Below are 26,649 nucleotides of genomic sequence, written 5' to 3'. Positions count from 1 at the left end.
AGTCTTCACGTTTCCAATTATTAGTCTGTCATTACTATATCGTTCTGGTTACCTGCCTATATATTTATATATTACACATTTTATAATCGCGTACAACTTAAAAAGAAGTTCACAAAGCAATCAAAATCATAGACCTGCCTTTTCGAAACCCGACTACCACTCTGCACGCGCACTAAACGGTTACTGAAAGTATCGAACTACAATAATTATTATCGATATTATCAAGTGCGTAATGTGATTGATTTACGTTATGGACGAGATGCAAACTGCTAAGTGCCAAATCTCGACGACTTATAGTGACTCGAAATGTCGTGATGGAAACAATAATAACAAAATATAAACCGTTATTTTAAAAAAAATGTTTATTCCAATATACTATATACTTATACAAAACCAAAGTATAACTTCATGGTAATAATATTTTAAATCGCCCTCGGCGACCACGACGGTTAGATTGTCTAAAATGCCCGAAACTTATAATATAGGTACTCATATGTGATAATTTCTATATATTTGACCGTCTAGACTTTGTGCATTCTTTACATTTCCGGGGTGGTGGAAAAACGCTGAATTTTCTTATTTTCCCGTAATACACATATGTACATAATAAATATTATAATATTAAATACATTGATAATATTATGTACCATAATAATAATATATCTTAACGCCGCGAATGAAAATCGATTGCGGTCGCCGCACATCAGCCTTCGGATCGCCATTCGAAAAAATAAAAACAAATCGTTTCACAAACACTTGAATATTCCGTATACGGCGAGTACGAGCGGGCGTTCGTCTACGCCCTTTTGGGTTACCAAACGTCCTTGTCCCGACCTGTGGTAGCGGCGGCGGCGACGCTCCGAGGTGTCACGAACCCGTCGTCGCCGCGGCCGCGTTCCGCCGGGCCCGCGACGCCTATATAATATTATAATATTATATCCTCCGCCAAGCGTATAAATAGCGATTTATAATATCGGTATATATAAGCACGTATAGGGGAAACCAAAATAAAAAAACGCGTTATATTATAATTTATACAATGAAATAGGCATATAATTTTAAATAGGTATAGGCGAGCATATTATGATTAAATATAATATACTACGATACGGCGGCAACGACGGCTGCCTGTCGACACATTTGTGAATATAGTAATGTTATAATTACACGACCTGTTAATGCTCGCCGACCAGCTGCGGCTTTCAGACTTTTTTCTTCGCGGTACAATCAACCAACCGGTGGAACTCAAAAAGTCAGAAATTTCGAGTTAAAAATAAAGAAAAAATTATAATAACCACCAAACCCTATTCTATATACTAGGTAATATGGCTCCGTGGATCACAGTTTGAGAACCGCTGAAATAGACAATATACCTATCTACTTTATATTTGTAGGTATACCTATGACACTTTTTTTTTATGCATTAAATTCGATCATATAATATTAAAAAAAATGTTCGTGTCCGCTAAATTAGTAAAAAAAAAAAACGAATATATATTTTTTCCATAGCGGCTGATTTTTTTGCCCACGCCGTTCTCGTTTTTATAATATTGTATTGTCAATTTAAAAATTATGCCGATAACGATATTATAAACATTATTATATTTGCCCATTCTTCAATCTATATTAAATCACATAATCCTACGATCTCACACGCCTTTTCTGGTCGTTTCGCGAAACGACAAAATATGATAGTGTTCATAATAATAATATATTACCCATTATATTATATTATTATTTCTTTTTCTTCGCGGTGTCACGGCATGAAATCATAATGATAGCCTCCCTATACATGCGAATATTGTACACTGTGGACAGTACACACACACACACACACACACTCGCACATATTTACTTGGCTACATACTTATATATAATATTATTATATATGTATATCGTATAAAGCTATGAGTAAAATATTATATACATATACATAATATGTGTGTCTGCGTATTCATGTATATACCATTATGGTCGCCTGTCCACCACACCGTCGTCGTTGTCGTCGTCGTCGTCGTCGTCGTCCGTTGTCAAACTCCTATATACTTAATAATGCAACATATATACGGTACATACTACATATGATATCATGCTCCGATAAAAATATTATATTATTTCCTCAGACAACGACGTTGCAGGCTTTTTAACAAAAAAAAAAAAAACGCATTGTGTTGGTAACGTTCAATGCCGGGACGTGCATTGCGAATTTGTGTGTCCAAATGTATGTATGAGAGACTTATACGTAGAAGTATATTATATAGGTACACACGCATATGCGATATTATTATACATTATACGTATAGGTATACGTTTTTCATGCGACACGACATGTAAAATTATTTTCTTCGATGTTACATATGTACGCGTATAGATATTATGCGAGAAAAAAATAAACCGTTTGGGTGTACTATACCTACCCAAAAGAACGGTATTTTCAGATTAAAATGTTAGCCACTATTTTCGATTGATTATTTCGCAAAAAACCTATAACATGGCGAGATATGAAAATGAACCAAAAAAACTCTAAACATTTTATTCTAACATAAATGTAATATATATTGTATATTTATATCTTATGCAGTGCCTACCAAATACCTCAGTAATGGCTAACTGAACGTACTGAAACAAACTTGAAACTTGGAACAATAAGCGTTGTGATGTTATGTGCATGTAAAAAAAACAATAATACATACTAAGTTCGTAATTCCGATAAAAAAAGAATTATGTATTCGTTAGTCGTTTATGAGCAAATATTACACGATCGACGTTCCGCGGTATTGATCGCATATTTTGTACCTTAGGCCTTTTACCGCCCACCGAATGAAATCGATTAACTTGACGACGATTGAATATTATGGCCTTATCGAATGATTAATAACGATAATATCGTTATAATATAGTAAGTTGTAGAGGGATACCTAACTGGGTCTACCTACCCATATGCAGAAGAACTGCAACTCGCCGGGCGTTGAGCGCAATATTATTTTATCCGATATGTTCGGTTTGACGGTTTATATGATGATGATGATGATAATAATTATACAATTCAGTACGAACCCGAGTCAGATGCGCGTACATGCACTTTACATATTATTTAACTTTACTGTTGCGCGATGTTTTCTCGCGGCTAATCCAACATCTTTATATTCAGTACTAAACCCGTAGGTATAACTATATCGATCCGCGATGACGACACCTGTCCTGTTGCAATCAACCGAAACCAATCAAAAATTATTACACGACGTATTCTAGCTGGTGATGTTGGATACTGCAGTTTGTACCATTAGTCTGCTGCAGTGTATTTCGCTATACATGCAGTTCACATACAACTTTTACCGTCGATAATTATAATAACATGTATAATATGCATCTCGTGTTGAGGTTAAGTCGGAGAAAAAAACAAAATTGTATCTTTGATATATTTATTATTTATACGTAGATAAGATACACTCTGCAATAACGCGAAACCTTGAAAAAAATTCTTTACTTATACGTATATAGGTAGGTAGGTAGTATATATATATAGTTATACTCGTGCAAACTCTGTGTACACGCTATCATAAGTCACATAATATTACCACCATGAAGTAAATAAAATAACATTATTGTTTATAAAAAAAAATAATAATAAAATCCCGCATACATTTTAAATTCTCGGGTTGTCTGATAAACATAATATTATGATAAACATAATATATATATACTTTCAATGGAGAACTGCGGTTAATGGATTAGTGGTTTTTTTTTCTAAAGGCTTTGCTGAAGTCTCCAAGTCGCAGAATTCATATTATGATTGATTCCATCCGATCGAAATCGCATGATAATTGTATAATATTTAATTACATTTACACGTAAATTGTTCCTACCTTATTATTAAGTATAAAATAACCAATGTTTCATTATAGTATTGTAATAATATGTTTGTGCAAACTTTGTTTACACGCTGTCGCGTAAGTCACATGATATTTAAACATACCTACAATGGAGCGCTGCGGTTAACCGATTAGCGGTTTTTTTTCACAGTGCCTATATATTCTGAGGTTCTGTCACTGGACAGTCTCCTCTTCACGTGCTTCATGTCTTTCTTTAATCACTATCATCATTGTTACTTATTGTTTTATGTGTAAACAGATTGTAATATATTTTTAATAAAAAAAAAAAAAAAAAAAAGTGCCTATATACAACAGATTCAATCCTATCTAAATTACATAATATATTATATTTAATTATAATAACGTTTATACTAAAATGTATACAAAGGTAGTATACCATATATATTATGTACAATTAATGTGTGTACACTGTACATATCAGGACGTATATATTAGGCGCGCGCTTTACATCCGTTCGCGGAGGAGTGATTTAGAAAGCATCTTCTATTATATTATTATTATTATCATTACACAGGTACACTGTCTCTCCGCAAAACTTATATTATACTAGACCTAGCATGGTGTATAGGTACCTACACGATAATATGTGTACCTTACTACCTTACATACTGCAGGTCGCGATAGAATCGTTTATTTTATTGCTCGTAGGAAACACCACGACGACTATAATAATATATATACGCGTACATTTATTTCGGGTTTTCGTGTTCGTGATCCAAGAGAAAGAGACCTGCGCAGTCTTGCAGTTTGGCATCTCCGTATCCGTTCGTATATTTAAGGCGCTCGTTTAATGGCGGCTGCTGGTATTCATGTCATATTATTGTCATATTATAATGCATATAACTATTATAGGCAAGCCCGGATTAAGGGAGGGGCAGAGAGGGCCATGGCCCCGGGCCCACAGTCCACAACGGATATCAAACAATAGTGGACCCCTAACGGATAGTACGTTTTTTTTTTTTTTATTGAATTAGAAACATTTGAATACAATATATTAAAGTTTCCTATAGGTTAATATTTGCTAAATATTACTATAATATATCGATAATGGATAATTATGTTATTATTATGCTATCGTAATATCGATAATGCCGCCTATTTTAAGCAGGAAGATAATTGGTTAGGAAATGGGATTTATAGGAATACCAGCTGAGTAGTGAGTATGGCGAATACCATCGATTACAAATTTACGGCGAATGATGATTGAATCATTATTACTGGGTATTATAGATTTAGCTATAAAACTGTTTTTAATAATAATAATAATAATAATAATAATTTATTATAATTTATCTTCTTTATAATAATATTTATCTTTACATTAGCATTTAAAGTTGATACCTACTCTCTATAAGCAATAGCTAAGAGTAAGAGTAAGAGTCACCAGTATTTTGATTATGTTTATGGGTCCCTAAAATTGTTTGGCCCCGGGCCCAAAATTATCTTAATCCGGGCTGACCCGGCAAACGTTGTTTTGCGCGTATAGAATTTTTATTTGCCCGCGAAAAGAACCGCGAGTAAAAATAGCCTACACATTTTAAATTTTTGTTGAAAATAACATTAGGTATATTTGTTGAACGAAAAATCTGTATTGCCCGTGCCATTGGAAAAATAACCGCTAATTGCTAATCTTCATCATTCATACTCGGACTGTTGTTTTTCATTGATAAATAATATGATAATTATTATTAAGTAAACATTTCAACACTATTACAATACAATTTGTTTTTTATTTTATACATAATTAAACATACATATTTGTATCGCTTTGTTTAATGTACGCCCATCGCCCGTGCTTATAGAGCGCATGCATTCTCAATTTAACGATAAGCGCCTCTTTATATAGTATATTATACATACATACACCTGCACGATACTCGTTCTTCTGTCGGGTGCAAGGGCGACTACACTCTACACTGCACCTAGGTAGTCACTCTGGTGAGCGTGGATCATCCCACTCATTTAATAACAATTATAATTACTATATACGTGAGAAGCTGTTCTCGCTCAAGTCGATAATCCCTGCCGCCGCGCTGCGTAATAATATAACGATATTATAATTATTATTCGCGATGTATTGTGGAAAAACAAGAAACACACTGCACGAGCCGTAGTATTAATATATAATATATTTTCATACCTACGCGTACTCCGCGATAATGATGATGATAATAATGTATGGTGCAGGTACGACTCCGCACAGCATCGGTGGTCCGCGCACGCCTACGATCTGCGCACGTATATGCTGAACACCACCAGTTGATGTCAGTGACCCTCCCGCGACCGTATAGCCATCGGATTCGTAAGCTATCCTCGCATAATGTGATCGCTATTATAGATCACGTGATAAGTTTACGATATATATTATATTATTATAATGTGCGTTTACCGCCGATATTATGTCCTATATAAATTCGGACGATAATAATAATATTATCGTTATGAAAATGGCTAGTCAAATAATAAAAATATTAAAATTCCCGCGGGGTACATAGGTATATAATATAATATTATGGCCGTCATTAGGAGCAGGTACCTATATTGAGAACATAATATTATAACATTGCATGTCTTATAAGTTATAACTATTGGAATCGATAAATCAGACGATGCGTAGTAGGTGCTTTGATAGGCTATAGGTATATGGGACATATATTATGGTCGTTTTTTTTAAACATTCCCGATTGTCGCGACGTACCTATACCTAATGTAACGACGATATCTGCAGCAGTTATTGCGAATGTCAATAGTTTATGTTATTAGATTTTAGAAAGACCATTATAATATAATATGCGTATATTATTATGAGTTGCCTAGTTTCCATGTTATATTATATTTTACTGCTGCACGGTGTCACGGGATATCAAGCTCAAAGATGCCATTGTAAAATCAAATGCAAATCTAATACACTTGTCGTTCAGCAAAGGTCCTTTGCACTACAAAATGCGATAACAGTTTTTATTATGTGCAATAATAAATTATGTCTAAATAAAGTGTAATGTAATAATAAAAATAACTATAGAAATTCTTCTATATAACTACAATTTATTGTAACAGTCCATTTATAATAAGTATACATGGTTATGTGTAATTATCTTCAAATTATAATTTTTCGTGCATTATTTTTTTGGTAAAAGTACCCACCTTATTAGTTATTACAGCCTTGTTAATTTTGGCTTTGACTACTATGGTCTTGGTCAATAATGATAACGACTGGTCAATCACAAAACGTATTATTTTTCTTGAATATTTGTGACATTGTCTGGCTTATTAATAGTTATAGCCATTCACTGAAGCGACTAGGCGTATATTATACCGTCAATAATATCAATATAGGTACTTATGAAAAATAGTCAGAGTTAATATAGTACACTAGAGATTAATAATAACGTCTGAATACCACAATTATTAACTACTACAGTGGCATAATAATATGATATATTAATTGACGTATAAAACACTGCGGTGACAACTTAATCGGTGTCCATCGACCCTCCACGACTCCACCCCTTCGCTCTGCATGCGTACGTAATATATAGGTCTGCAGGGCACGCTGTATTATTATATTATATTATTTTTTCCGATTGTCCGATGTTCCACCAGCGGCCCATCAAATATTATACATTTATATACGCATAGAAATAATTATATTATTTCGTCTCCTCCGTAGAGTCCCGTTCCCGCGGGCACAGTATATATAATACGCGACTGCAGCAGCAGCAGTGCACAAAAGTGCATCCGCCCGATAAAGGACTCTGTCGTGACACATTACGTCGCTCACACGCCCTTCCGATGGGTGAGATTTGTCGCGGACACGGATGCATATAATATTATATGGATATCGCCTTATAGTTTTCACCCGCTGCAGCGTCTCGAAACGGCGATATTCACCAGCGAGTGGCAGACCCAGACGGTTCTGTTCGCGACACCGTTTGTACCCACTACACCTGCGACAATATTATTGTTTTACGTTATCATGCGGTATACCCGCGGTGGACGACTGTCATCGCGGCGATAATAGGTATACGTGTCCGAAATTCGGCCTCAATTTTTGACGACCGCGGCGGCTCTCGTGCTCGTTGTAGTGCTATACGCGCGTGTGTAACGGTCCTTATATGGAGAGCAAAACAAACGGAGTCAACACGACTACAACACACGCTCAGTGGGACGATGATAACAAGTGCACGCGGCGGCGACAATGGCACCGATATACGATGACAAAGTGGACCGAAGACGAGCAGCGGAAACTTCATGATATATTATTATTATTATTATTATATACCGGCAATAATGGCACATTTGGGACACACCTAGAGATGCGTACCTATATAGGTAATATAGGTGTATGTATAATGTAAACGGTTTTTGGTATTCCGAACGCAGCAGTAGGTTATGATATTGTTACAATGTTATATGTACAAAATAATAAATCGCGTCGCGGCCAGAATAATATAATAATATTATACCTACGTTCGGTTCGGTGGGTTCCCGTTACAGGCGGCATTGGTATACCGCGGGACAGGAGGAGAGCAGACGTATTAATAATAATAATCGGAATGAGGAGGAGGGCGCATAAATGTATACGGCGTATATGATATACTAGTCATGTATATAATATTTTATAATATTATATATTATACTCATCCGTCTACTTGGGATTTCTCGTTTGGAGATTTTCAGATTTTGGACACGTTTTTTTTTCCTGTTCTCGACGTATATAATATAATAGGCTGCGTAATAAACGTAATATATGTATGTGTACAAAAATGATTATATATATTTATATTATATAAATATATGTTATATATTATATTTCCTACAAGATATTCAAAATATATTGACTCTTTTTGAGCTTTAAATATTTTTATTTTTAAATATCGACGATAAATAATTTTCTCTCTCAGTCAAGTTGAACACAGATCCACAATATATTATTTTTAATGTGGGTTTAAAGTTAAAACTTCAACAAAATTCATTAAAATTGAGGAAATTAAAAAATTTTCGACTGTCCAGACCTTACCAGAGAGTCACATTAATATTAATAGGTATCTGCCATGTACCTACGGGTGGAGGATGGCGGCACTTTTCTCTGGAAACCGTGACTTGCCCGAAGAAAAATGCCACCCACGGTCGTTATCGAACCGGCGCCGGTGTGCGTCGCAAGTCACAACCAACACCTTAATCCGCTGACTGCTCTGCCACTCCGTCCCCCATTATTGTTACTATAATATTATTATGACGTATAAACAGTGAACACTATGTTGCATATAACATTGATATTATACTGTGTTGGCTAGTATTGTTTATTGTTGACGACGATTGTGCCTATACGCTAGTGTATACACTGTTTAATCGAATAGAATTGGTTTATTTATATTATAATATTTCGACAGTAAATTGTTTCCAATAAGAATTTAAATTTTTTTAGTGTTTAAATTAAAGTAAAGCAAAGTAATGTTTAAAATTAATTGAATTATTTTTCCACGACTTAAAATAGCTACCAACATGGGACTTAGCGTACTAAGTTTCACGCGTGAAGTGATATTCCGTCAACCAATTAAAGTGTGGCTGCAGGTCGTAGTTTAGATTGCATTAATTAAATATAATTATACAATCATAGGTGCACTTAAGATAGATTTGAGAAGCCAAATTTATTCAAAAATGGCTTTTAGATAAATAATTTATCAGCGAAAGACCCATCAGCCATGGACTCGTTATATTATATTTAAAATGTATATGAGACTAATTTTCTTTCAAAATTCAAATCCTAAGACCGCCTATGGTTATCGTAGTAAATAATATTATTAGAACTCATATTATTCTTCTTGTCGAGTCCGGTTTTATAATACGCCAATAATAATAGTACTAATATAGTAATTTTTTTTTTTTTAAAACACAAACATAATAAAAAAAAAAAAATCATAATACATACAATAGTAACAAAACACAACTTAATAATGGAAAAAGTAAATGAATACATTTGGTAACGTCTTAGATGTTGTATTTTTAATGTAATTTTGCTATAATTTTAAGTTATTAGGTATAGGTACTATGCAGACTCTCCAAAATGTTGTAAAATATTTTAGATATTATAATATCAGGTCTATATAAAATGTGGGTACTTTAAGTATTTGATTAAGATTTTAACTCATGAAGGTTATCTAATAATTTGTAATTATAACAAAAACATCAAAATAAATTTAATTCAAAACTGATGTCGTTTAAATATTTCCATTTTACCGCTGTTTTTTGTTGCCAAGTTATTACCTATTATTTGCAATAGCTATATAGGTATAACTTATATTTATAAATATTTTAACCTTGTTTTGAACTTTTAGTTCTTAGCTATACAAATTGATCATTATATTATACATTTTTAAATACAAAATAATTTGATGATGTTCGCGATTATGATGGATTTTGTCAAAATTTAAATTTAAAATGCTTATAAAAAAATGTGTGCCTTTAATTTTTATATGTTCATTACTTTTGAACTTCTAATATGAAATTACTTATGGTCTATGAGTAAATTTTCAATTTTTTTGATTCAGCAATCCTTTCATTATCCTTTTTTGATACATTTTATTTCTTTTAGTTATTATAATATATGCTATTTGTATCCCCATATCAAATTTTTTTATCGATCTATATATTTTGGATTTTTTTAAGTTTTGAGCAATGAAAAAATACCTAATAACCAGTACACATATTTTGATCCCTAACGATTATTAGGTAATAATTGAACTTAAATGGACATATTTAATTTTCTTTTTTTTTCATAATATATTATACTGTCACACTCTGTATAATAGATGATACGTTTTAAGAATATACATAATTAATAATTCAAATGTTTACATGGTTTTCTAAACATTAAAATTGTATTTGACTATGATCCTATACCTAGTTTATTATTTCTATGATTAATTAATAGTTAGGTTAACTGTTTAAGTCTTGCTAATACCAAATAACATAACGTACCTGGTTCAATATATTTTAATATATTTCTGAAATATATAATTGAAATAATTTTCTAAAATATACAAGTATCTATATTAAATCCTTTCAACATCACCTTTTAAATATGATGATCAAGTTACCTAAATATTTGATTTTATCGTTGTGGCAACGACCAACAAATGATTCAATTTACATTTTACACTAATTTGTATATACCATTATATATTCTACTACTCAGTACTATTGCTATATTAAAGATTGTAATATTGTATACAATTTGTTGATATGTCAAATGTTACATATAATACATTTGGCAAGAATTTAAACTGATAAATGTATAAACATATAATATTATACAATTTAAAGTGGATGGTATTAGAGTTCATTGTGTGGTGACCTGGTAAGCGCGGTGATTGGACGCAGTCACTAATATAGTGATGTGTGCAGCGGTCGAGCAGGCTCCCAGATGGGTGACCACCCGGGTTCTTTGTGACGATCTATCTGCCTAAAAAAAATGCGTACCAACCGTAGCCCCCACACAAACCGAATGGGGTTGCCGAGTGTCAAAAAAATGAAGTTCATTTTTGATCCTCTCGCATGACACAGTGAATTGCAAGTTAAAAATAATGGTTTGGAATATTGTCTACCATAGGCGCAAATAGTGTTTGAGATTTGTATGGGCTAATAGGGCTAATAGGGCCTTACTTTGATAATATTGAATAAGCTTAAAATCAAATGTAGGAAATGTTTGGGAGGACTATGGACATTCTTGGGGGGCTTAGCCCCTAAAGCCCCCCCTTATTTGCGCCTATGTTGTCTACAGTAAAAACCAGCTAATAACCATGCAGTTTGAAGTCTTAAAAAAAATTATACTATAACCTCCTAGTTATTTACCCAAGGCTTTCAATTGGCTGGGACGAAAATTTTGCTTGCACATTTTTATCTGCTAGTCAGCAATGTCAAAAAAAAAATAAAACACTAGGTAGGTATATTATGTTTCTTTAAATTAATTGTATTCGATATAAATGTAGTAAAATGTATAATAGTATAGTAATTTGAGATGAATTGATGTTTTCTCAAATTAAATCTAAATTGACAATAACAATGAACACGTTTTTAAATTATTAAAAAGTTAGGTGGGTATAAGTAATTGCCACACATAAAAAAAATTTGTTCGGTGCCACTGATATAATCTACCACTATTTACCTGTATATAAATACTACATTATGTATATGTATATAGGAAGTGTTCGCCAAAGACGCGCCTATATATACCAGCTATTACTACACATTAGATATCTATAACACACTAGTTGATTTCGTTTTTTTCAACATATTAATAATATATAAATAGTGGCGTGACGGATGTCATCGTGGTGTATGTATGTATAGAGAGTTCGGCAGAAGTACATAAGTGCATAACATATTATTATTGTGCAATAATTGTATCGATTATACGCGATTATTTTATAATATAATATATAATATATATAATATATTGCGCGTTTCACATTCCACATTAGAAAAATAGGAAACGCGCTTTTGGTTATATCTGTAGTCGTCTGACTCGTCCGCGATATCGATCATAATTAATATTAATCGTCACGTCGAGCGTTGATTCCGGACTAATCACTAAGACACTCCAGTGCACCATTATATATATATATATATATATATATATATATATGTAACCATATATAGGTACCATGTTATTGACTATAGACGGCCCTGGTGATAAGTGGTGCTTCTTATAGTTTTCATGCATAGATGTTGAGTGTTGACGATACATATAATATTATATTATATAATAGTACGTATATGTACGCGCTGCAGTCCCGCGGTCGTGGATTGCTGACATCGCGTATAGATTCCGGTTGTTTCCATTTAATAATTATTACTTTATTCGAGTAGTTCACACGGCTACGAAAAAAACACTGTCATTGCAAATCAACCGCAGCTGCTGTCAACGGCGATACGCGACAAATACAAACGCTATATAGACAACACGGACAAAAAATGAGATTCTTTCCACCGAAACCGTCGCGTAAACAAGATTATTCGGATCACGACGGTCCTCGGCGATTCGTCAAACTCGCCACCACCACTGCAACTTATGGTGTGTGTGTGTGTGTGTGTGTGTGTGTGTTTGTGTTTTTTTTATTATTAATTTAACATTATACGAAGATCGTGTATAGGCGTGATGATATAAAACACTTCATATATAATAATAATTATATTATGACCGGTCGACAAACCCATTCGGAATCGTTTATTATTTTAAGATCGTAAAACTGTATAATTTACTACCGACTGTCTGCACCTATGATGATGATGTATATATCGTATATTATAGGTGCATGCACGGCCATCGACACGTCTCCAAAACATTTATACAGGTACACATCTATTTACGGTAGATGAGTGCTGTAGCTGCGGCCTATATAATATTATGTGAGTTGAGCGCATCGCAGAGCGAGTTTAAAAAGGGTCGCGTGGTATTTTCACTCGTTGTTGACGACCCCTGTCCCTGGGGAATCACTGACCCAATTGAGTTCTAATTCTAGTAGAGTTGAATTATTTTACGAGATCACATAACTATGCTGTGCTCGTGTATAACGCAGTAGGTATAGCCGGTATTCGTATTGCCCACTCCGCGGTAGTCCGGTCGGTTGGCACTAAGTCAACACCGTGTAATCCGATCCAAAGGAATTGATTAACGGTTTAAATTAAAAATAATCACCGATTGGATGCCGCTGTCAGTTGAAAAGCCGACGATTTTTCAAGCATAATATTTATAATAAATCAGTATTAAAAAGGCAGTATTTGCAGCGAACAGAATGTTTCTCTTCAATCGTTTTACTTCTGACGAATAAATGTTTTTACAATTCGAATTCACGTCGTGGTACCTACTACCTTATTTACGGTTACTTCAAAAATCTTTGCACATTATCGCCAAGTCCACCGCGCAATGTCAGTTTTGCAGTTTTACACACGTTTATACACACGACAATTAAAATACCCGACAACGATGATGGAATTTATTTGACCGGTCAGAAACAAACTATTACATACTTACTCAGATGTTGTTTCGACGAAAATATTAAAAACGCGTACGCACGGTGGTTTTCCACAGCACATGATGATGCGTTTTGGAGCGCCTTCGTTTATATAATTAAATGCTGCACCGGTGGTCGGCGATATAATAATAATAATAAATGAAAAAAAACAAAACAAATAAATTTCGTCGTCTCAGCTGCAGCGACGGTGCACAACAGTCTTTTCGCCAGACCAAACGAATTCGGTCCATTGCAACATGACTTAACCGTTTTTCGACTTGTGTTTTTGTTTTCGATTTTGGAGCATAGATAGGTAATATTATCTAATCGCGTGGTGTGACCGTCAGTAACAATTCCGACAAACGTTGCCCGAGTTCCAAAACAAAAATATTATTATCTATATTGTTTATGCAGTGCACATTTATAGTTGTGCATAGTAGGGGAGAGTTAACCTAACCTACCTATAAAAAATATAATATTCGTCGGGCCAACCGGTCGTGCGCTTACCGCGGTCTTTCGCGTACCCTCCGAGTGACCAAGACGTAAATAGGTACGCTTTTTGTGATAACCCGAAAAACTCCGAAGAGTGACCAAATAATATTTTATAATATTATCACACATCTCTGGCCGAAATTATAAAAATTTTCGTATGTACGTTGAAACGTTGAAGGAAAGAACGCGTCCTTTGCACGGCAGCAATATAATATTATAATATTAAACACGCGGGTAAGAGCAGAATGTAATAATATTATATTATACAATAATACCATAAACACGCTCATACGCCACGCGTATAAACGTACAATATTGCATATAATTATTGTTATTGAAGATAAAAATAATAGAATTATTATTGATTTTTTAAAAGGAAATTCCTACAAATTAAATGTTAACACTTTTTTTTATCATCATTCATATATTATTTATTTTATACACATTTCATTATTATATACATTAAACTTGTATTTTATTATACATTTATACATATACATTATATACAAACATTTTAATACATTGATAAGTACAATACAATAGATAATACATATTATAAATTTAACTTACATAAACAATTTATTCATTTATTTTTCGTTGATTGATAGATCAGAGTTTGGAGCTTGCGGCATCACCACGAACAGAAATTTTTTACAAGGGGGGGATATAAAAGGAAATAACAAAGGGACTCGTAACTTGCGCCACATAATAACATAATACACATAATAATAATAATAACATAATACATAATAAATAATAACACTGTTATAGGGGGGGGAGGTTTAATAGAGGGGAAAATAACACTTTATGGGGAAGCGGGCCCACGCGCTGAGTTGCTGTCAGCCCATATCATTGCTAGGTAGCATCATCGCGGTCATTGAGTGGCAGCGGGCCGGTGGACCGGTTCGGACCCAGTTCCATTGGTTGACGGTGGCGGTCCGCTTTGTTGTCTCTTTTTCGCCAAGAACTCTGCCATCCTCGACGCGTCCCGCTTTTTTTTTCGGATCATCTGCTGCGTTGATTTTTTTCTTGGCTCTGGGATTCGAGCGGACGTGGTAGCAGGTCCCAGTTTCGGTTCATCAGGTTTTGGCTTGCAGCCTGCAGTTTGCTCGTCTTTGTGGCTCTGTCGAAGTGTTTGTGGCGTCAGGATTTTTCGTGGGCTGGTGGGAGACGGGTTGAGGCGTACGTCCGCCGTCCGGTCGTCCCACCCGCGGACGTACGCTTCCCACAAACTCGGGTCCTGTTGAATTTCTTCCAACGACATGATCTCAATCTTCTCAATCGTTAAATCCTGCTTACTGTGTAATTCTCGAAGTGCTTGATTCTCTACGACTGCGTCTTTATACAGTTCTAGAAAGTATGGAATTATGTTGAGACATTTTTAACTGAAAATTAATTCTCAATATAATTTAATTATATGAAAAACTAACCTTCTATAGATTTCAATTGAGGTTGCAATTTTTTATTCAAGTTTTCTGCTTTGAAACACTGGTTATCCGTGTCATTCTATTAATAAAAAATAGGTAATATTATACGACTTATTTTATATTACATCGTAGGTATATTTGATGTACCATATTATGGTACATTAAACCTGGACTACGCTAAGTTTAGGTATGATACGCCAAACTATTGCATTATAATATAATATTTATAGGTACTTCCAATTCCTTTTTTATATTTTGCAGCTCATAATCTGTAGATGGTTTCATGTATTTTGAAAATACATAATATGCAGAGATCCCGGTGACACCAATAAATGCAATTCCAGAAAGTAATTCGTTTGAAAAATGCATTTTTTGAAAGTTTCGAAATAACGTTTCAAAATTCTGTTAAACGCGTAACAAAAAAATAACTATGAACTTTGTTTATTCTTAAATCGTAGTTATGTATATAATATAATATTATGATGTTATATTTTAATATTTAAACAATTATTAAACCAGATAATATATTATAATAGACTGCAATAATAATATAATTATTATCGTTTAATTTATAAAGTCTTAGTTTTTATGGAACTGCGTGCACAAAATATTGTTATGAAAATTTGAATATGTATGAAATATGAATGATGTCCATGTCTGATAAATATGTATCATCACTGTTTTTTTATCGCTTACATAATATTATAATAATTTTTCGTGTCAAGTTATGTCTCTAAAAAGTAAAAATTATGTCTTATTGCATAAGAAAATGTGATAAAATATTATGGCATAATATGTAAAATTTAATATTATAGATAAAATTCCGCTCGCAATATTATTCGTCTGCGGGCCACCGATATACGTACCTACATAATAATATTGTTATTTATTATAATTTAATATAAATAATTATGGTAAATAATATTTTGCTCGCAGCCCGCCTGCCGATTTACCTACCTTCCTATAATATTATGTGTATTGGTTTACAGCGCGCTCGTGACCGCATCTGCAAGATTTGTTAGGTCCAGTCTCCGTCCGAGCTCCCCTGAACTATTTTATTATTATTATTATATACCAATATATACTCTGGGTATATCTACACCTATACCTATATATATATTAATATAATGAAAGACGGATATAATAATATAATGTATAATAATAACATGTGTGTGTCTGAGCGCCCGTTGACCTTAATAACGCCTAAAGCCGATGCTGTTGGTGCAGCAGCATATACCTATAATATAATATTATAATGTCCGAATGTGTGTTTTGAAACACTGTCCGTACGTTTTATTAATCGACTAGTCTGTGTATAGGTATTATATACCCACATATTATTATTATTATTATTATGTATTGTGCGCGTATAATATGGAAATGGTACAAACCGGTAATATATTATTCTTATACCGCGATATACTTATTATTATTACATTGTGTTACACATGTGTTGTACAATATTATAACGATACGACATGATACGACGTGTCTATAATAATATAATATTATTATTACATATTATAATATCGTGTGTCGTCGGAATGATTTTGTGCTGCAGTCGGTGCGCGTAATAGGTATATCGGATTTAAGCGAGAGCTCGTGCCTTTCGTTTACCAGCCGCGTGCATTCAATTTAAATATTGTAATCGTTATGATATATATTATTTTTATGACAATAATGATCATACACACCTACGATATCGCGCTATCTATCGCTTTTATCGAAAAAACATCGAAACGACGATGTCGACTACAACGCTTTTAAATAATATTATGTACAATGTACATATATAACTTAATAGTTTTATGTCTCGACATATCACATATATATATATATATATATATATATTATACATCTATTTATGTATATACACATATTACAATATGTTATACATTTACGTGAACCCTTTACACGAGATCACCACACTTACATTCATCCATTCATATTACCCACAAAGAGGCGGTCGTTAACCCATACATTCTATTCGACATAATCCCATACCGAAAGAAAAAAATTTCCTAATCTTTTTTTTTTTTATTATTATTAATATTATATCACTATTTGTTAGCTTCGGACCAATATTATAATTTAAGCATGCCTGCAATTAGTAATTATACCAGCTGATACGTATGTGCGCGGCATAATGCAACTATAAATGACAATCGCCGAAGATCCATTATTTATTCGCACGCCTTTCTGCTTTCACTATCCGTTATGCGATTACGAAACTCGTATGGCTAACAAGATTATTACAGTTTCATACGCCATCGGGTCTAAATTAAATAGTAAAAAAAAGTGTACAACTATGCTATTGTGCTATAGGGTCAAATTCATAATTTTTCTGATGATTTTTATTGATTTCAATTTGTTATTATCCATTGGATTTAAAAACGTAAATCGAATATTTTTTTCCGTTACCATAAATAATGCTCATTGACTAAGTCGAAATATTTTAACTTATACAAATTAATGAATTTAAATTATTTGGGGGCTAGCTGTGACATCAAACCGTACACAGAAGAAATTCAACAACAAATATATCATTATGTGCAACCGAGCCACTAACAGTTTTGTCAAGTTGCTATATAATTCAATTCACAATTCAATTTACATAAGATTCACATTTAATAATAACACACAAATAACCATTTAGCGTATTATTTAATTATATAATGAAAACTTAAATGTTCTAAATCAATACATTCAAGTTTATTATTTCATATATAGTGAAACTAAGTGAACTAAATAAGTTTCATTTACATGATATAATAATTACCTAGTCATAACCAAACCTTTCTGATATTATTCCCTGTGTCAAGAATAGAATAATTGTTTGACACAGTACAATAGTATTAAAAAAATATATACATGTATATTTACAACAAAAAGGTACAACTTTTTGGTCCTTCATTGACATTTTTCATACTGTCTTTTTTACCTTCAGTTTTGCTTAGAACAATTCTACTGAACAATTTGATACTTTGAGATAGCAATTTTTTCCGGTTCTCAACCCACTTAAATAAATTAACGTTTCGATAAAGTGTTTAACTAACCCGGGTTTGACCTAGCCTCACCTCCGTGCAATAGTATTCAAATCGTCAAATCTGGCTCAGCGGGTTAGTACCTATAGGTAGTAGGTTTCCTCCCACGCAAACACCCAACGAGATATTTTCGGCCGACGCAATTTGCATGTGCAAATCGTTTACTCCCGTCGGTTTCATTTTATATTGAAAAAGAAAACATTCGGTTCGATTAAATCGGCTGCAGCTCATACGAACGTATCTTCTGCAGGTTTAAAATATAGAATTGAGTTAACTCGACTTTTCACTTTTTCCCCCAGCCTTCCATGCTAATCAATGAGTATACCTATATAGGTAATTATATAGGCTCTAAAACAATACGAATGTCATTAAACGTATTCATAAACACTCATTACCTATCATGTAAGCCGCAGCAAATACATAGGTAGGTATATTTAGATCGAAAAAATCTCCAAAACGAACTGGTATGTCTTACTCACGACAATTAAATATTATAAAATATGCGCGTTTGCGAAATGTCGAATTAGTCTACAACTACTGCTACAGTTCTAAGTAAAATTCATCGCTGTTAAACTATGATTAGTCTGTTCATTATTCACAGGGTAAACAATTTATTTCAATAAGATGTTGTATTAATATTTTCACACGGCCCAAATATGCGTACGAATATTGTTTGATTTTTTCTCGTGTATGTCTATCATTACTGCAACTCGTAAATGATACAAAAATATCATATATACTTAAGTAGGTGCTGAATACAAATCTACTTATATACAGTATACTTTTACCACATTGTATATGTACCTTAATTAAAGATTTTTTTTCTTCAGTTTCCTACTCGTGTATTTAAATTAAAGCTACAAGGTTTGTAAGTTTCTACCATAACCTAATTCCAAAACTTTTCGACATGATATATATAACCGAGCCTGCTGGGGTCGCCACTATACACACGAATAATTTCCAACTAAGACCATGTAGTGTTATGTTTTGCTGAGTAACGTTGGTTTTGGAGCACTGCACTTAAATGTGCGCAGCTTACAAAATAGAATTGATTAATCGATTCTTTGTGTGTACCAGCTGTAGGTATATAAAACGAGAATTTTTGTTTTCGTCATTGTCGTGCGCACTTAAATGTATTTTAAGATATGCTGTATTTAATGTTTAACACATTTAATTACTAATATACATTTCAAAAACGGTATTTAATCTATGTTATGTAGGTTCCGGGAGGTATGTGTGTGTGTGTACTGTGCAGTTAGCACCCCCACTTTCTTCAAATTACACCGGATAGATAAGCTGTAGAGCTAATTTTCTATAAGTAATTCAAGTAATTGTGAGTTGGTTGTCTGGTACTCTGGTATAGTTTGAAAAAAGTGTGGTAGAGAGGGACTAGTGCGAGTTGATTTGATATCGGTTTAGCAGAAAGTTCGGGCGAGGAGTTTGACTAAAACCGCTATTAACCTTGGTATTTGAGTTGTACGCATCCGCAGGATTGTCTTCAGTGGAAATCCTCAGTACAGTACCGCTGGCCATTTGACTCGTATATACTGCAGGTATGACGGTGATGACTTATGTGATTATCTGATACCCGAGTAGAAGTAACAACTAACGGCATACCTAAATATAAACAGTCGAGTCCCGATTACTCAAACATCGATGACTCGAAATCCTCGATAACTCGAATTTTTTTCTTTCCCCTTGAAGCGTTTTTGAGTTGCGTTTGATATATATTATAACTTGAAAAATATATAAGTCGAAATTATTTTATTCACCTCGAGACTCGATAACTGTATACCTATAAGAACATAATATACAATGTCATTTTTTTTCAATTTAATAATTTGGGTTTTTAATAAACTAACTATCATAGTATCATACCATAATATAAGATTTCTATTTAGTCTATTGTTCATTTAACCAAGTATTATAATTATTATTGCGAAAGGTGATTGTTGAATTTTCTGGCTTTGTAGATTTTCACAAGACTTATTTTTATGCAAAATGTGTAGCCTTGTTGAAGGAATTTCGTCATATTTGTGTTTTAACAACAAACAATAATAACAATTTTTAAAATATACTCTCAAAAATTGTATTTATTGTTACAACCAATATGTATGACGTGTATGTTATTAAGACATTGTATGTGTTTACGTCATATAATTAATAATATGAAGATGCATTTTATATTTTTTATTTGATTATTTTTCCCTTTATTATTACTTTTTACTATCAAATTTCATAAATACAAATTATTTTTTGTCATTTCTTAAACACTAAATTTACATGATTAAACCTTGAAGTAATATCCTAATGTATATGTGTGCAAATAATTATATTTTATTGTTATGTGTTTCTTTACTGAAACAAACGCTTTGAATTACATAGCTAATTATTGGATGTTTTGTACAAATTGGTCTCACATTATCGATATTCTTAAAAATGCTATACTATATGATAATAGCAATAAATAACTCCATTATTGATTAAACGATAATTTGCTTGGGTATAACTATTTTTATTTCATCTAATTATATTATATCATACAGCTAATTAGTTTAAGAACAAGAATGTACCAATATATAATATGTATATATAATTGTAGAGGTGTAATTAGATTTAATGGCATTTCTTATTTTATTTTTACAGCAAAATCTCGACAAAGCTGGAGATTTATTGGAAGAAGCAGGCCAATGTAGCAATGGTACCAGTCTAAAAGATCTGGCCAAATCTCTGAAGCAGCATCTGAGAGGTTTTAGTGATCGACTTGAAGAGACTCGTGAAAGACTCGAAGACACATCACGCTGTTTTTACTTACTCGATAAAGTAAATATGTTATAATAATAGGTATAATTTCATATATTTAATTTTAGAATTATACGAGTAAATATGTATATATACATACTTAAATATTATAAGTATTGAGGTATAATTATAATATAATATTTTAATGGGTTTTGAAATTATGAATATAACCTATTTGTAATTGAATATGAGATAGATAAGAGATCTAGTGAAGTTACAATATTCATATTATATATTATATATAGCTAGGTAATAAAACTTAATATAAAATAGTCAAAAGCGTTATAATGGAATCAGCTGCAGTGTACTCGTATATTGACTAAAAATTAATAAGATTAGCTACGTGAATCACATTTCGAATAATTTTTATAATTATTTAAAACATATTATATTTAAAACGAAGATATTAATCTGATGTATTATTTTCTCAGGCTTACGATTGGGCTTTGGAATGTATGAAGTACATATCCGAAAAGCACGACACACGTAACGTTAAAGAATTGCGGAGATACTTAATGGCACATCCGTCTCCTACTGCTCAACACTTCTCGGAGATGATGATGTTGGCAAACAAGCTCAACAATGATAAACTAATCAAACAGTGCAAGGTAATACCGATCGGCATATCTTTGTCATTGTTTTCTTTACGTACTCTGTCAAACGTTGTTTTGAAATGCTATATGGTGTTTTATTTTTTTAAAACAGGTGGCCATGGTAAGATGCGAAGAGACCAACGACCAACTGAAGCACCTGTTGGGACCGGAAACATTCCCGACCAGCACTCCCCTGCCACCCAGAAGGACGTCCGCACCAGAGCACCATGCAACAAATGGTAACACGACAGCGGACAACCATCATTGTGGCTGGGTAGGCGCTACGGAAGAGAACTTTTATTGCGAGACGGACCGGCTCGCGCTCAGTCATATCCCGTCCGCCAATTGGACTTACAATGATGAGGAGGACGAGGAAAAACTGAGCTGCTCACACACGACTGAAGGGAGCGATGAAAATAAGAGGTATATATAGTTATATTTTTAACTAACAATAGGTACACGTTTGTCGAAAGAAAAAAAAGTCAGTTGGTGCAAATTCAATAATATCCAAATCCAATCATTACCAATCAATAGTACAACCATACATTTTAAACGATAGTAGCACCAGCCTTAGGAACTAAGGTCCTAGTTTAACAAATATAGGGAGTCTAATAGAAATAATTGAGATAAGGAATCTAAATCTGAAATTGTGTTTTACCTATATCATATTTTGTACACATTTAAAGGTTTTTGCTTATTAGAACATATTTTACTCATTATTTAGATTTTTAGAGCTTTATATGTATTACTATTGACTATAGTAGAATATTCATATTTTATATACTCACATTATATGCATACTTAATACTTATACCATATATGAAATTAAAACAACACAATTTAAAGTGTAATTCACAATATTGTTGTATCGATGGATCCGTCACATATGTTATGAAATAGTAGCAACGCGTAATACTTGTTTCTGAGAAATATTTAATAAATATCTTTGAGTACCAATATTTAATTTCATTTTTAACGTGTCATACCATCGTTACACAGATAACAACCGTCATAATATGGTTATCTCGTAAAACTATTAAAAATAAAACAAAATTTTTTTTTAAGCCAAACAGTTTTGACTGAAACTTGATAGTTATTTTAAATACCTAATTTATTCCTCGTGTGTACATACAGTAATGAAGAGAGTGACGACACTAATTGTGCCGATCTCGGTTGCAGCAAAAATCAAAGTCTGCCGCCCTTGTCAGTCAACAGTCATCTGCACTACATGTCCAACCTGCAGTTGAACATGGATTGCGGCACGCAGACGCTAAAGTTACAAAAGTGAGTACCGGCCTTGTGTAAAAAATAATACTATATCATATTTTCAACGAAACGAAACAAATCGGTAACGGCGCGTGTGGTGGTTTTCGCAGGACCGTCAAGCTGATCATGAGAGAAATGATACAGACCGAACGGGATTACGTCAAGTCACTGGAATATGTCATAGAGAACTACGTCCCGATGTTGCTCAACGAAGACATACCGCAAGCCCTGCGAGGCCAACGTAACGTCATTTTCGGCAACATCGAGAAGATCTACGAGTTTCACAGCCAACACTTCCTCAAGGAGCTGGAGAGACACGAGAACTGCCCGTTGCAAGTGGGAGAGTCTTTTCTAAAGCACGTAAGTACCTATATAATATACGCGATATACGCACCTTACAGAAATAATATTGTGCGGATATTACGATACCGCGGTCGCACTGTTTCGGCTGAACGTATATCGATGTGATAATAATATGATGAATTGTTGATACTAATCGGGTCGTGTTTTTTTTTTTTGGATTTGGTACAGGAAAAGAAATTTTACTTGTACGCGCTGTACAACAAGAACAAACCGAATTCGGATTCGCTGATGTCCGAGTATGGTTCTGCATTCTTTAAGGTTGGTGTGGTGTATTCTACTGTTTGTTCATCAATACTTTTGACAAATAATCATGTATATTGCTATCTCCGTGTACTCATTTGGCTAATATAATATGGTGTTTCAGGCAAAACAAATAGAACTTCGCGACCGAATGGACTTGGCAAGCTACTTGTTGAAGCCCGTGCAGAGGATGGGCAAGTATGCGCTGCTGTTGCAGCAGCTCATGAAGATGGCCAAAGGTGACACGGAACACCTCCGGCAGGCCGAGAGCATGGTCAGGTTCCAGTTGCGGCACGGCAACGATCTGCTGGCCATGGACTCGCTCCGGGAGTGCGACGTCAACCTGAAGGAGCAGGGCCGACTTTTGCGGCAGAACGAGTTCCTCGTGTGGCAGGGCAAAGGCAAGAAGTGCCTGCGACAGGTGTTCCTGTTCGAGGAGCTCATACTGTTCAGCAAGGCCAGACGATTCCCCGACCAAACGGTAAGTACACGCGATCGCTGAGAACGGCCAACTCGTGGTTGCCTTTAACCTAGCGCGGTTGTTGAAGCTCACCGGATTCCTCGGTCATACGTATATCATACGTTACCGCCGCGTTACCCGGTCGACTGTGAGGGTCATTACCAGCTGGTTATAACCGGAGGCCCCGACGACGCTTATATAATAATCGAACGGTTATTTCATACATGTTTTTTTCTGTTACAGAATCTGGACTTGTACGTGTACAAGAACAGTATAAAAACAAGTGATATCGGGTTCACCGCCAAAGTCGGCGACAGCAACACCAAATTCGAAATATGGTTCCGGAAACGCAAGCCGGGCGACACGTACACGTTGGTGTCCATGTCAGAGGACATCAAACAGTCGTGGACCGACGAGTTGTCCAATTTACTGTGGAAACAGGCACTACGAAACAGAGGTACGTACCGGAACTAGGAATAAGAGTGTTACACGCGTAACGCTTTTTATCTGAAAACGATTGTTATAGGTACGGTCGGTTTTATATTGTACCTATATTTTGTGCGTACAATATAATGATGACAAATTATTGTCGCGTACCGCCCGCACCGATATCGGTCAATAATATAATAACATTATACTCACATTGTTATTCATTGCAGAGGTTAGGCTGGCGGAAATGTCTTCTATGGGAATTGGCAACAAACCCTGTTTGGACATCCGGCCGAGTGCGGATCAAATAAACGATCGATCCATCACGTTCGCGCAGCTCAGTAAAAGTGAGTTCCACTGTTTGGTACCTAATAACCATATTATAACCCGGTCTGTATAGATGATTCATATACAATATATTATCGGCTATATTATACCGAACGGGGCTTTCTTCTGAATACGAATCGTTTAAAATGAAAACGATTTTTTGGACGCCCTCCTCCACGCCCCCTCTTTTTTCTTAATCAAATTAAATACATTCGACAACCTGCAGCAGTGCGCGCCCAATAATGCTGCAGTAACAAATAAAAGTGTTAAGCTTGGCATAGCTTACCTATGCATACCTATATTATAATACATTGATTCCACGGTCCATATTATTACTGCTTTACTCCACGGTCCGAAGTCTACTGAATTTTTAGATTTATTTTTAACCTCCTATTCGACAATCATAATATAACGTCGAGTTGCTCGTAACTCGTTTCGGTCTCGTCACATTTCCGGACGAAACCGCCGTGACAGTATATAATAATATGTACCGTCGACAAAAATATGACCGTCGACGCTAAACACCGGAGTTTTCTTTTTTTCAGCTGCCCCAAGGTTCCGGAACTCCATAGTGGCGTTGCCCTCGGACCTGGAGTCGATCGCCAAGCGGCCGCACTCGATCATATCGGTGAGCAGCAGCAGCGCGGGCAGCAGTAACAGCAGCAGTGGCAGCAGCAGCAGCGGGGCCAGCTGTCGGAGCAGCGAGGGCGCCCGGCAGACCAGTCAGTGTTCCAGCCAGTCGACCGAGAGCGGCATAGTGGCCGACTGGTACAGCCGGAACAGTCATTCGGGCAGCGTCGCCTCGGACACGCTCTCGTCTCCGCCCGCGGCCAACAACAATCGCAACAACAACAACAACAACAACAGCAGCAGCAGCAGCGGCAAGGGCTCGACGCCCAAGTCCGCGGCCACTGCCGCCGCGTCGGACTCGAACTCCGCACGGCTTTCGGTCAAACTGTAGGCGCCGATGACTATTATATTTTTGGTGCCGCCGCCGCCGAGACAGACATACAGACACTTACTATATATTATAATAATTATATTATGTGCAAACAATATTAATATTATGTTATATTATTATTATTATTATTATTATTATTATTACGTCACTCGTCGACCTTTTAATATTTTTGCCGTCGACACGATAATATTATTATCATAATATAATATAATGTTATTATAGTTTTTTTAATCGTATTCCCAAAGGAAATCAATAGTTACCGGATCAATCCACATCATTTTTTTTCGTCTTCGCCTATTCTCGTGGACGCTCCGCGAGAAACTCCGTTGTTATTAT

General features: G+C 34.6%; 2 protein-coding genes across 2 annotated transcripts in view; both read left to right on the top strand.

Annotated features, from left to right (window-relative positions):
- The window catches only part of LOC100159154 (puratrophin-1), a 174,681-nt gene extending 150,070 nt beyond the window's left edge, over positions 1-24,611 (top strand). The window contains 8 exon segments of the mRNA XM_029488265.1: positions 21,519-21,695; positions 22,106-22,282; positions 22,380-22,690; positions 23,402-23,551; positions 23,644-23,893; positions 24,065-24,154; positions 24,261-24,434; positions 24,436-24,611. Of these exon segments, the coding sequence (XP_029344125.1) occupies positions 21,519-21,695; positions 22,106-22,282; positions 22,380-22,690; positions 23,402-23,551; positions 23,644-23,893; positions 24,065-24,154; positions 24,261-24,434; positions 24,436-24,483 (1,377 nt within the window). The 3' untranslated portion in view covers positions 24,484-24,611.
- Positions 24,612-24,977: 366 nt separating this feature from the next.
- LOC107884693 (pleckstrin homology domain-containing family G member 4B) lies at positions 24,978-26,313 on the top strand. Its single transcript, XM_016807385.1, has 3 exons — positions 24,978-25,053; positions 25,256-25,372; positions 25,898-26,313. Exons 1-3 carry the CDS (start codon positions 24,978-24,980, stop codon positions 26,311-26,313), a joined length of 609 nt encoding a protein of 202 aa, XP_016662874.1.
- Positions 26,314-26,649: the final 336 nt, after the last annotated feature.

The sequence above is a fragment of the Acyrthosiphon pisum genome, chromosome A1 (assembly GCF_005508785.2).
Source record: "Acyrthosiphon pisum isolate AL4f chromosome A1, pea_aphid_22Mar2018_4r6ur, whole genome shotgun sequence".
NCBI classification, from domain to species: domain Eukaryota; kingdom Metazoa; phylum Arthropoda; class Insecta; order Hemiptera; family Aphididae; genus Acyrthosiphon; species Acyrthosiphon pisum.
This window is presented reverse-complemented; position numbering and strand designations above follow the sequence as displayed.

Bases quoted from the DNA above. Each gene is read 5' to 3' on its own strand.
- LOC107884693 (XM_016807385.1), top strand. From the start codon at position 24,978: ATGTCAGAGGACATCAAACAGTCGTGGACCGACGAGTTGTCCAATTTA. The intron at 25,054-25,255 runs GTACGTACCGGA...TATTCATTGCAG, and splicing joins ACAGGCACTACGAAACAGAG to AGGTTAGGCTGGCGGAAATG. The intron at 25,373-25,897 runs GTGAGTTCCACT...TCTTTTTTTCAG, and splicing joins GTTCGCGCAGCTCAGTAAAA to CTGCCCCAAGGTTCCGGAAC.